This window comes from Mizuhopecten yessoensis, unplaced genomic scaffold (genome assembly GCF_002113885.1).
Source record: "Mizuhopecten yessoensis strain PY_sf001 unplaced genomic scaffold, ASM211388v2 scaffold4823, whole genome shotgun sequence".
In the NCBI taxonomy this organism is placed as follows: Eukaryota; Metazoa; Mollusca; class Bivalvia; order Pectinida; family Pectinidae; genus Mizuhopecten; species Mizuhopecten yessoensis.
The window spans coordinates 408,916-420,873 of NW_018405739.1; the positions used below are offsets into that span (position 1 = coordinate 408,916).

The 11,958-nt window shown below is 35.1% G+C and overlaps 1 protein-coding gene across 1 annotated transcript; it reads left to right on the forward strand.

The window, feature by feature from the left end:
- Window positions 1–1,682: 1,682 nt before the first annotated feature.
- On the forward strand, window positions 1,683–7,931 carry LOC110449810 (small acidic protein-like). Its single transcript, XM_021496907.1, has 4 exons — window positions 1,683–1,996; window positions 5,317–5,409; window positions 5,713–5,770; window positions 6,792–7,931. The coding sequence occupies exons 1-4, from the start codon at window positions 1,916–1,918 to the stop codon at window positions 7,121–7,123; spliced, it is 564 nt and encodes a 187-aa protein (XP_021352582.1). The 5' UTR covers window positions 1,683–1,915; the 3' UTR covers window positions 7,124–7,931.
- Window positions 7,932–11,958: the final 4,027 nt, after the last annotated feature.

The following is an 11,958-nucleotide window of genomic DNA, read 5'->3' on the forward strand; positions in this document are numbered from 1 at the left end:
TAAACTCACAATTTTCTTTTAGAATTTAGTTAATTTCATATATACTTTAACAACTGAATAGTTTTAGCTGACCTAATGAAACTGGTGAAAGCTCGCGCGAACCCGATATTACAAATAACACGATTTCCAGCGGTACTATATATGGTTGAGAAGTAATTAATTTCAAAACAAGATAACTGTGCCAATAATTAACACCGGCTAATTGTTTTCACCGGTGCAATTTGTGTATCAGGAACTAAAGGAATGAGATGAACGCCCGGGCGACCCCGATATTACAAATAAAAAGCGTGATTTCAGCTGTAGCCTATGGCTGAAGATTATCTAATATAAAAACACCAAAACGCCTCTAATAATTCTAACATTTTCAGCATTTTGTTAACTAAACAATTATCAAGAGTTGTTATTGGCTAACGATAAAGCTGAGAGCCCGGGAGAACCAAATATTACAAATAACACGCATGATTTCAGCAGTTGATAAGTAACTAATTTCAAAACACCATGACTATGCCAATTTTTAACATACTCTCACATTTTTCAGAATTGTGAAAATTTCATACATATACTTTAACAACTGAATTGGTAGAGCTAATGAAACTGGTTCAGGCCCGAGCAAACCCGTTATTACAAATAGCATGCGTAATTTTTAGCAGTAAGAGAAGTGACTAATTTCAAAACAACATAACTATGCCAAAAATAACGTATTCTCCTAATTTTTCACTGGTGTTATATATATATCAGCTAAACGTTTTTTTCTGGTAAGTTTAAAAGTCTAGCTAATGGTAAGATGAAAGCTCGTGCGCTCCCGATTTTACAAATAACAATTAGTAGCGTATGCTTGAGGAATTTATAATTTCAAAACACTGTCACTCCGCCAATAATTAATATATTCTAACATTTTTTCAGCATTGTGTTAGTTACACACACATCTTAACAAATAAAGAGTTTTTATTGGCTGAAAGGTAAAGATGAAAGCCCGGGCGGTCCCAATGCTGCAAATAACACATGTCGCGTGATATGAGCTTCAGCGTAATGTAACGAAGTATCTAAAGTTAGGTCAGCATAAATCTTTTTATGATGAAGATATTTTCACACTGTCTTTTATGTTTTGTTTCTCATTCATTAAATAACCCGAGTAAAGTACTTAGATTAAATTAACTTTACAGGATAACGCCCGGGCAGTCCTAATATTGTAAATAACAAGTCCTGCAGTGTTGGTTAATTTCAAATTACAATAACTTGGCTAATTATGAACATATTTTGATATTTCTTTAAGTTTTGTATTTTTCGTTTCTAAAGATATGAAAATAAGTTACTTCAGTACAGTTTACTACACAGATGAAAGCCCGGGCGGTGTTTGTATTACAAATAACAACTGTCTGGCTCTACTCCAGCGGTTTGTTGCGATGTTACTAATTTCAAATAACCATAACTCGGTCAAATTTAATGATTTTTTCACCATTTTTTGATCACTACATTCATACTGTTACAAACAATGCAAAAAATACAATCATTATGGTGTATAAGTGGAGACAAACGCCCGGGCGGTCAATATATCACTACCGGGCTGTCCCGGGCTGTCCCGGGCTGTGCCGGGCTGTGCCGGGCTCTACCGGGCTCTACCGGGCTGTACCGGGCTATACCGGGCTGTACCGGGCTGTAATTAGTAGGACCCGTTGATATGTGTGTTTGTTACAAGCGCGGTAGCGACAGAAGTAAGAAATCTGGATTGTTAAAGCTGTAGAAATAATCTGAAGGGACACTAAAGTTTTCCGAAAATGGAGATATTCTTGATTTTTTATATTCATACAATTATATATAATAGCCGATTCTCTTAAAACAAAATTTAAAGCATTAGGTTGACAAAGATCCATTTTGTAAGGATTTAAGCGACACAGTTCGAGAAGCAACAACGACCATGAGCGAAGCGACTAACACCGATCCACAAGAAGCTTCTACTGGTTCCACAAGGCCAAAGGAATGCCTAGATCTCAAAAAGGTCAACATAATACAAAACGCATATAGTGCTCCATGTTTTATGATTAACATAGCCTTTGTATTGCACTGGAAGGCAAAAATAAGGGGGGGGGGTGACTTGGACATTCACTCACTGATTCAGACAGTAACGTTGTTGCACTAACTATCACGACCATCTTGTACACACGAATAAAAATAGTGTTCAGAAAGTGAACATTTATGATACAGTTTTGATAAATCCTCTTAATATTTAGCAAACGTGCATATGTTTTGCCAATAAGGTTTGGTTGGTTGCGAGAAAGATTTGCAGAATTGTACTTTAGGGGAGGTAACTCCGAGGGGCCTTTCGCGTACCGGTTCAACTAGTTGAAAACGACAGTCTCATATTTAAACCGAGTTTGAAACTAAAATGCTGACTGTCGCTAGTTTGCTTTGTTTATTTATAAAACCAAGGTCAATCCACCCATATGATTGAAGTACCTTATATAATTTAGTGGGTGTTAGCCCGAGTTTCCTCTGGCCCTGACATCTTGACATATAGATGTCTGGTGTCTAAGTCTGATGTTCGGGCCAGATGAAACTCCGGCTTAGTGGATGTGTGAAAGAAAGACATATATTACTCTTGATAGATAGTACATGTACAGTATATAGTTATTTATTTTCTGCAACTTTTTTTTTTTTTTTAGCTCTGTCTGCAGTTCGGTACAACTACGTTTAGGGTGAAATATTTCAACCGTGATATGCGAATGGGACCCTAGTTGAATTGAACTATGCATAAATAGATACATTTTTTTCCCATAATCCCTTACACTCATTCGCACGCTCACTGCATTCACATATACTCACTCATCATTTTTTCATAATGTTTTGTTATCATCATCATCATCACTCCAATATCTTTATCATGACAATGACATCATCCTCATCGTTATCATCCTAACATCAGTAAACTCATCATCATACTGATTTCATCGTCATGACACTCCAAACAGACATCATCATCATTATCATCATCCTCATGACATTAAACACTGAAATCATCATTATCATCATCATCATCATCATTTTCAACATCATCATAATCATCCCACTGATATATCCATCATGACACAAAATCATCATCCAATTGCTATAAACATTTTCATTATTATTATTATCATCATCACGACTAAAATCATCCTCATTCTCACAATGATATCGATCATAATCACACTTGTCAGCATCATCAAACTAATATCATCATCATTACTGAAATCAACATCATTCTCACAATAATATCAAAATCACACTGTTGTCATCATCAAACTAATATCATTATCATCATCATCAATATCGTGACTGAAATGAACATTATTCTCATACTACTTATTATATATATATATCATCATCATCAACTGGTATCATTATCTTCATCATATGACATTTAAATCATCCTCATCATTACCCAAACATTTTCATCATGACATTGACATAATCTTCTTCATAGTTATCCTATCCTCATCATACTCTCACTAATTCCATCAACAAGACACTAAAATCATCATCATCATCATCATAATCACACTGATTTCATCATTATCATACTCATGCAATCATCAACCTCTAACTGATATCATCTTCATTGTAAAATAGTAAAATCATTATTCATCGTGATACAAAGTAGTTATCATATTGATGTCATCATCATCATAATAAACAAAAATACCAATTTTATTCACATGTGATTGTTAATTTGCTAAAGCATATCATATCATCTCTCTCACACCTTTCATACTTTCTTTTGAAATACATTCTTAATTTTTTTAAATGTATTCTGATGTTCAGATGTATTATAGAAAGAAGAGGGAAAGGAAAAGAAAGGGAACTTTGATACAGTCAATTACAGAAATATCCTCAGCCATTTCTATTTCAAATCTTGTTGATTCATATAACTATGTGCAGGAGAAAATGAGATACAGTCTTCAGGAATAGTAAACTATGTGCAGGAGAAAATGAGATACAGTCTTCAGGAATAGTAAACTATGTGCAGGAGAAAATGAGATACAGTCTTCAGGAATAGTAAACTATGTGCAGGAGAAAATGAGATACAGTCTTCAGGAATAGTAAACTATGTGCACGAGAAAATGAGATACAGTCTTCAGGAATAGTAAACTATGTGCAGGAGAAAAGTGAGAGGATGGAGATTGGTTACAGAAGAACAATTTATCACATTAACCTGTCGATCGTACAGTAACAGTTGTATTATATCAGCTCAATATACTTAGAGTATTCCTATCTATAACTGTTACCCCTTAATTGGTTTTCTACATATAAATCATGAAATTGAGGGTTTTAAGGGATATTAAGAAGGTTTTGCCACTTTTCCCAGTCTTTTTGGAAGGTATATCTATGTTTTTCATCTTTCCCATTCACAATATATTTCTGTATCTCATAAGTCTCTTTTATACAGTTTATAAGGCCATATACTGATAGAGCTTTTTCTAGGCATCTTACTTTGTAAATATAATATTTTATAATAAGAATAATTTGGTTATCTACCATGTATCGAGTTCTGGTTTGATCATATATCCCAAAGATAAATGTTTCCTTATTAAAAGCAATAGGAATAAACAAAACATCTAATAAAAACTCAAAGTTTGTTAATAAATTCTGAACCTGATTGCACTCCCATAGTGCATGCTCTATTGTTTCAATGTCTGATTTACAAAAAAGTGTATTACTTGGAAATGGTTGAGATCCCCACCGTATAACCATATAAACAATTGCTGGGCATAAAGAGACGAATGTAGTCATGATATTAGAATAGACCCTTGGGTCTGACCGAACCCCGAGGGACCTAGTTTCTTAGTCACAGCTTGGAAACAGTTGAGATCCCCACCCTATAACCATATATACAATTGCTGAGTATAAAGAGATGAATGCACATATGCTTCCAGGATGGCCCCAGGGTCTTCCCCACCCTAGGAGACTTAACCCCTGGGTCATAACTTCAAAATGGTTAAGATCCCCACCCCAAAAATATATAAACAATTGTTGGGCATAAAGACACAAATGCAGTCATGATATTAGAATTGATCCTGGGGTCTGGCCGCAACAGTTTCTGAGTCACAGCTTGGAAACAGTTGAGATCCCCACTCCATAACCACACATAAAATTGCTGGGCATGAAAAATCTAATACAGATATGCTACAAGGATTGACCTTGGGGTCTGGCATATTTCCTTGGATCTCATTTGGAGAATATTTTGCCATGATTGCTTAGATATCCAGGTGAGCGATACAGGCCCTCTGGTCCTCTTGTTTGTAAGTTGTAATGTAAATGTGTCTTTTGTTTATGTTTCAGGTACACTCAGCAAATAGCTGGGAAAAGGTAGAACTGGGAGATGATGACCGTAAGAAGAAATTCCTTAGACTTATGGGAGCAGCAAAGCCTAAGGTATTACCCTACATATAAAGTTACTGTCCACAGATTTGTAATATGCATGAAAAATGACGTAAAAATTCTAGTCCCCATCATGCTTTAATATGATTAGCAATCTAGTACCTCTCACCCCTATACTTTTGCTTTAATCAGTGTTATTTTATTTAACTATCAGTTTTGATATTGTCAGTTTGAAATGATAGATAAAGTTACAGTGTAGACATTAAAAAAACCCAAAAAACTTGTCTACGTATATTTGATGATAGGATGTTCTATTACAGATATTAATGAAATATTACTTTGTAATCTATTTGACAGACCCAGCACCAAGGCAGATTTGTTATTGGAGATCAAGATAAATCTCATGGAAGAACAAGTTAGTACCAAGCTTCTCTTAGATAAATGAGCAAGAGGAATCACACTCAAGTTCTGAGGGAAAGAAGCACCTGGCTACAATATGGCACATACACCTCATCATTTTAATTCTTGTGCCATCGTTCTATTTGGTATAATAATATGTTTATGGCCTAAATGTGGTACAGAAACATGATTCATTGTTTTCTTACGACAAGGGCAATATACAGTGTACCATTACTTTTTCGTGGTAAAAAATCTGCCATATGCAATTAGAATTAATGTCGTATTTCTTGTGTAAGTAGATCAAAGTGTTGTATCTCACAAACAAGCTGTTGATATATAGTCGATAACTGTAACTTTACGTAAAATGATTACAGGGTTTCCTTATGGAAAGTTTGTAGAGGTTTTTAATGTTTTCCTGTTGATTATTATATACATATCATATCAAGAGTGTTACTGAATACACATACAAATAGATAATTAAATGAGTGCTTAGTCTTTCTGAAAAGAATTAAGTATGTTGTCACACTGGTGAAGTATAAATGATTTTAATTGGAAATACCAGTGAGCATATACCAAATGATACAAGTGATTGATGATTTATGCATGTCTCAGTGTTTCTATGGTGTCTGGTTTGGGAAGTGAAGGAGCAAGGTAGTGAGAACACAGGCGAGAGAACGATACTAATGTTGCTTCTTTTTCTCACTTTTTTTCTCTGTCGTATTCTGCCTTCACATTTATGTGCTCACTTCCTCATATTTAGATTGAAGAAGTGAAGGAGCAGAAATTGACATTCTGCCCAAAGCGGACACCATTGGTTACTACAATGCAGAATTCTGAGGGATTATAGACTCACCTTTTTAATGGGATTCAACATATGTTTGAAATCTTCTCTTAAATATTACCAATGTCTGTTGTAATGACTGTATTATATTTTAGTTACAAGTATTAATTTATTTTAATGTAAAGATCTGTATATGCTTACAAAGTCTTTTGTTATTTGAATGTTATTTGAATGTAGTTTTATTCCTGTTCTGTAGTGAATGACACAGATGCCATGACAAGCAATCTAGAGAAGCAGTTCACAGATGGTTTGGAACATAAATTTGCAGCAGGACCAAGAGCTCACATAGGACTTGGATTTCATGGTGGTGATACCAAAGAGAAAGATTCTGCCGAAAAGTGTGAAGATAAAGGAGAGACAAAAGAAGAGGTCAAACCAGTTTCATCTGAAGCAAGAACGGAAGAAAAAGGGAGACAGGACGCGAAAAGTGACATTGCTCCAAAACATAAACTGGAGGAAAGCTCCAACAACACTGATCCAGACAAACCACAAATCAAAATGATGAAATTTGTCAAATCTAGTTCCTGAAAGTCTAAAATTCAAACTTTTACATTTTGATTGTAGCAGCATATGAAACTTACAGCAATTTAACATGCATGTTTATATAATGTTTTCATTTCCACAATGATGTTCATTTGGTTATTCTGATAAGACGTGAACTGTATTTCAGTGTTTTGTTAGTCTTGACAGTAAAATGGTTGTATCTATGGTTTGTTCAAAATATTTCTTACGAAATTGAATCTCAGACATTTGATTATTTCATTTTGTGCTAGTGGTAACGAAATGTTGTAAAATAATATTTCCATTTCCATATACATTTCCTCTGAAAAAACTTATCAACTTAAGATGTTGTTATTAATTACCAGTTGGAACTATTAGATTAGAATGGATTTGAGTTTGAGGATGTTCAGATATTTCTCTCCTACTATTACTGTCTAGCAGGATCAATCCTTTGTGAATTATATTATAAAATAGACAGATTTTCTCCAATGGTTTCCGCTTCATGTTCATTTGTTAAAACAGTTTGTTTAAAAAGTATTAAGAACCAAACAAATCAGACTGATGAGATATAATTTTCTTTATTGCATTTAACATAAATAGAAAGAATGAAATCCATATTCTAAAATTTAAATATGGTATGAAACCCAGCAGTGTAGAAATCATCTCCAACATGAGTTACCTCCCATCCTGGAACATGTATGTAAGTAGCTGTATGCATATATATGTCATATCATTATAAATGTTAAGAACATGTATTTTAGTTTATTACATACTTACTGATAAATACGTTTTTTTTGTATATGCGACACGATACAATTGCTCTAACCCATATCAGCCCTCGCCGTATCACACCTCAAAACCTGTATCAGCCCCCGCCGTATCACACCCCAAAACCCGTATCAGCCCGCAAAACCCATATCACACCTCTTTTGGAATTTTTTTCGTGTTTCAATATTTCAAAAATAAAAATAAATCAAAAGATAGTAGTTTTTATTAGTAAATATGTAATAAACAGAATAAAACATGCCTTTTTCCATATCACACCAAGTATCAACCCGAGATGTATCATTCTCTATATATACTTGTGCTATCACATTGTGCTCTGCTTGGTTTCTTCATGGAATTAACTTGGAAGTAAGTCTTGGATACAATAAAACAGCAATAACTCGGTTTACGTCTGCCGCCATTTTGTTCCTTCAATCACACTTAATTGAAATACAGTGCCAGAAAAATCCGGACTGTAACAAATATCTCCTCATAGACCGTTATTAAAAGAATGGGATATCTCACAGACTAGTATACATACACATAACTATATTACCACTGCAGTAACAGATTATTAATGTTTAAAGTGAAAGATCAGGTTGTGATATAAATGTGCAGACAATAACAATTTCATCAACATGTCAACATTATTAAAATTTTAAACATAAGATAATGGTGTGATATCAAGTTATATTTTGATGATGTTTGTAATCATGATATCTTGTTGTGATATTGAACGTAACAGATTGACCATGTTTCTAACATGAGAAACTGTTTAACGGATGGACAACGTTCTAATCATGATTGCACATATTATCAGTGGTAACAGTTTTGCAATATTTTGGACATAATTGAGTGACATTGACAGTAAAACTTTTGAAAATATATTTTAATCCCATCATCAGATGGTTGGCTGTTCAAATTGCCCTTCGTCTGTGGTTAGCGCTATTTCTCAGAAAGAATTGGAGGGATATAGCTAGAATTTCACGTTTACAAAGGTACCCGATGGTCCCTAGCTATATAGCTCTATTTCTCATAAAGTCCTGTAGCGATCTTTCTTAAATTTCAGGTGAAAGTTACCCATGGTCCTTATACTTATGCATATCAAATTAAACTGTGGATGTGATCAGAAAACCAAGATGACCAACAGGCAGCCATCTTGAATTTTGAGAGTTCAAGTTTGTCAGCACTATTTCTCAGAAAGAACTGGAGAGATCTTTCTCAAACTTCACATGAAGGCTTCCCATTGTCACAAGATATGCAAATTCTGTTTTGGGTTTGATAAAAAGAAAAAACAGGCCACCATCTTGAAATTTCAGAGTTAATGTTTGTTAGCCCTATTTATCAGGAAGTACTTGATATGATTTGTTATCGCTTTTTCACAGAAAATACCGGAGGGATCTTTCTCAAATTTGATATATATATTCCCCCTTTGAGACTCGAGTTCGCTCGAGGGTTACACTCTTTGCCGACGACACAATAGTATAACTTACCATAGCTTAAGATACAGACGGTGACCACTTACAAGAAGATCTCAATAAACTGGCAATTTTGGAAAAAAATGGAAAATGGCCTTTCACCCCGATAAAAACACAAACCTATAGCGAAAGAGTACACACTGCATGGCCACACTCTTGACTCCCTAAAGACTGAGAAATACCTTGGCTGTACCACCAGTTCAGACATAAAAAGGAACAAACATATCAAAAACATGTAGCAAGGCAAACAAGACCATAGGATTCCTTAAACGGAACCTAAACATCAATAACATCACAATTAAGGAAACTGCTGATGTACAGTCTGGGACCCCTACCAGCATAACAACAAATACTGACTGGAAATGGTACAAAGAAGAGTAGTAAGATACGTTACTAACAGATATCAGAACACCTCATCTGTCAGCGACATGCTCAATCAACTTGAATGGAAAACCCTTGAAGATCGAAGGAGAATATCAAGACTCACAATGATGTACAAACTTGCAAACGGGATGGTCAATGTTGACACAGAAAACATTCTCACTACCAGACAGACTTTCTCGAAACATCAACATCAACGGATTCCAAGTACCATCGTGTAGAACAGAAGTGCGGAAAGAATCATTCTACTTAAGAACAATTAGAGACTGGAATGCCCTACCACATATACCACCACCAGTGTTGCTAGTCTTGAATGTTTCAAGACTCACCTACTTGAGACAAACTAGACCACTGTCCAGGATGTTTGAACTACGCTGTATATTGAATGTATAGCACAATACACTCTTTTTTCTTTAAATAACTTAAATGCGCATCCAAAAGTGGCAGAATAATCAGTTTATTGATGGTGGCCGCGTAATGGTAGAAGACTGATTGGGATAACAAAATGGCTGACAGGCAGCCGTCTTCGATTTTGACAGTTAATTTTACATAAGAATCTCAAATTTTAGCAGTTGGTGTATAGTGTATAGTTATGCGATTCTTATATACCGTAAAAACCCATGTAATTTGCGCACCTATGTAATTTGCGCAGGTAATTTTTGAGGCTGAAAATCCCCAAAAAAGCTTCTACTCAAATATTAGGCGCAGAAACATTTTTTGATTCTTAGGATTTTTGTACAATGTAATTTGTTTATTATTAGTAAGTTCATAAGTATTGTTTACAGGTACAATGATGTTAAAACTAAGAAGAAACTGCGTAAAATGTGTATTTTGTTGTTTGTTTCCTTTGAAATATCTGATCACACATGACACTCACGTGTGCGCATATCGGCATACATCAATTCATTTTACATAAAACATTTACTTGCTTACAAAAATATATCAATTATTAAGTAATTCGATGTTTAGAAAACGCTGGTGCATATCTCCTGGTGAAAGTCCGTCGTCCGTCTGTCGTCCGGCGTCTGGCTTCAATATTTTACTTTAAACAACTTCTTCTTAAAAACCGCAAGGCCTAGGGTGATGTTATTTGGCCAGAAGCATGCTGGGATGAAGGGCTACCAAGTTTGTTCAAATTAATGACCTTCACCAGTATTCAAAATCACGGGTCAAATATGTTAAAAACTTAAAAAAACTTCTTCTGAATAACCAAAATGCCCAGGTTGATGCTATTTTGATGAAAATTGGTATCTGGGGGTATAAGGGGACTGCTTATTCAACCGCATAGGTTTCGTTGCCATAGCAACCAAACAAAGGCTTCTGATTGAAGTAAAATTAAGATATTGTTCGATTTTGATGAAAATTGGTATCTGGGGGTATAAGGGGAGTGCAAATTCAACCGCATAGGTTCCGTTGCCATAGCAAACAAATGGAGGCACTTCTCATTGGTCGAAATTTAGATATTCTTTTATTTTTATGAAAAATGGTATATAGGGGTATTAGGGGACTGCGAATAAAACTGCATAAGTTTCGTTACCATAGCAACAGCAGGGAGGCTTATAATTGGTCGAAATTTAGATATTGTTCGATTTTGATAAAAAATGGTATATAGGGATATTAGGCGACTGCGAATCAACCGCATATGTTTGGTTTCCACAGCAACCATATAGCAACCACAAGAAGGCTTCTGATTGGTGGAAATCAGATATTGTTCGATTTTGATGAAATTCGTTATAGAGGGGTATAAGGGGACTGCAAATTCAATCGCATATGTTTCGTAGCCATAGCAACCACACGGAGGCTTCTTATTGGTCGAAATTTAGATATTCTTTTCGATTTTTATGAAAATTGGTATTTAGGGATATTAGGGGACTGCGAATAAAACCGGATAAATTTCGTTACCATAGCAACCACACGGAGGCTTCTGATTGGTCACAATTTAGATATTGTTTGATTTCGATGAAAATTGATATATAGGGGTATTAGGGGACTGCAAATTCAAATCGCATACGTTCTGTTTTCATAGCAACTACACAGAGGATCCTGATTGGTTGCAATTTAGAAATTGATCAATTTCACTCAAAACTAGTATGTACATTGTAGGTGTACTATGGCAATGCGATCCTTTTCTGATGCATCTTTGCGACTATGGGGGCAGTTTGGGGTACATCTATAATGGTCCCCCATTACAATTACGGTAGTACTTGTTGCTGTAGATATTGTTAAGATGTTTCAACC

Bases quoted from the DNA above. Each gene is read 5' to 3' on its own strand.
- LOC110449810 (XM_021496907.1), top strand. From the start codon at position 1,916: ATGAGCGAAGCGACTAACACCGATCCACAAGAAGCTTCTACTGGTTCC. The intron at 1,997-5,316 runs GTCAACATAATA...TTTATGTTTCAG, and splicing joins AATGCCTAGATCTCAAAAAG to GTACACTCAGCAAATAGCTG. The intron at 5,771-6,791 runs GTTAGTACCAAG...CCTGTTCTGTAG, and splicing joins TAAATCTCATGGAAGAACAA to TGAATGACACAGATGCCATG.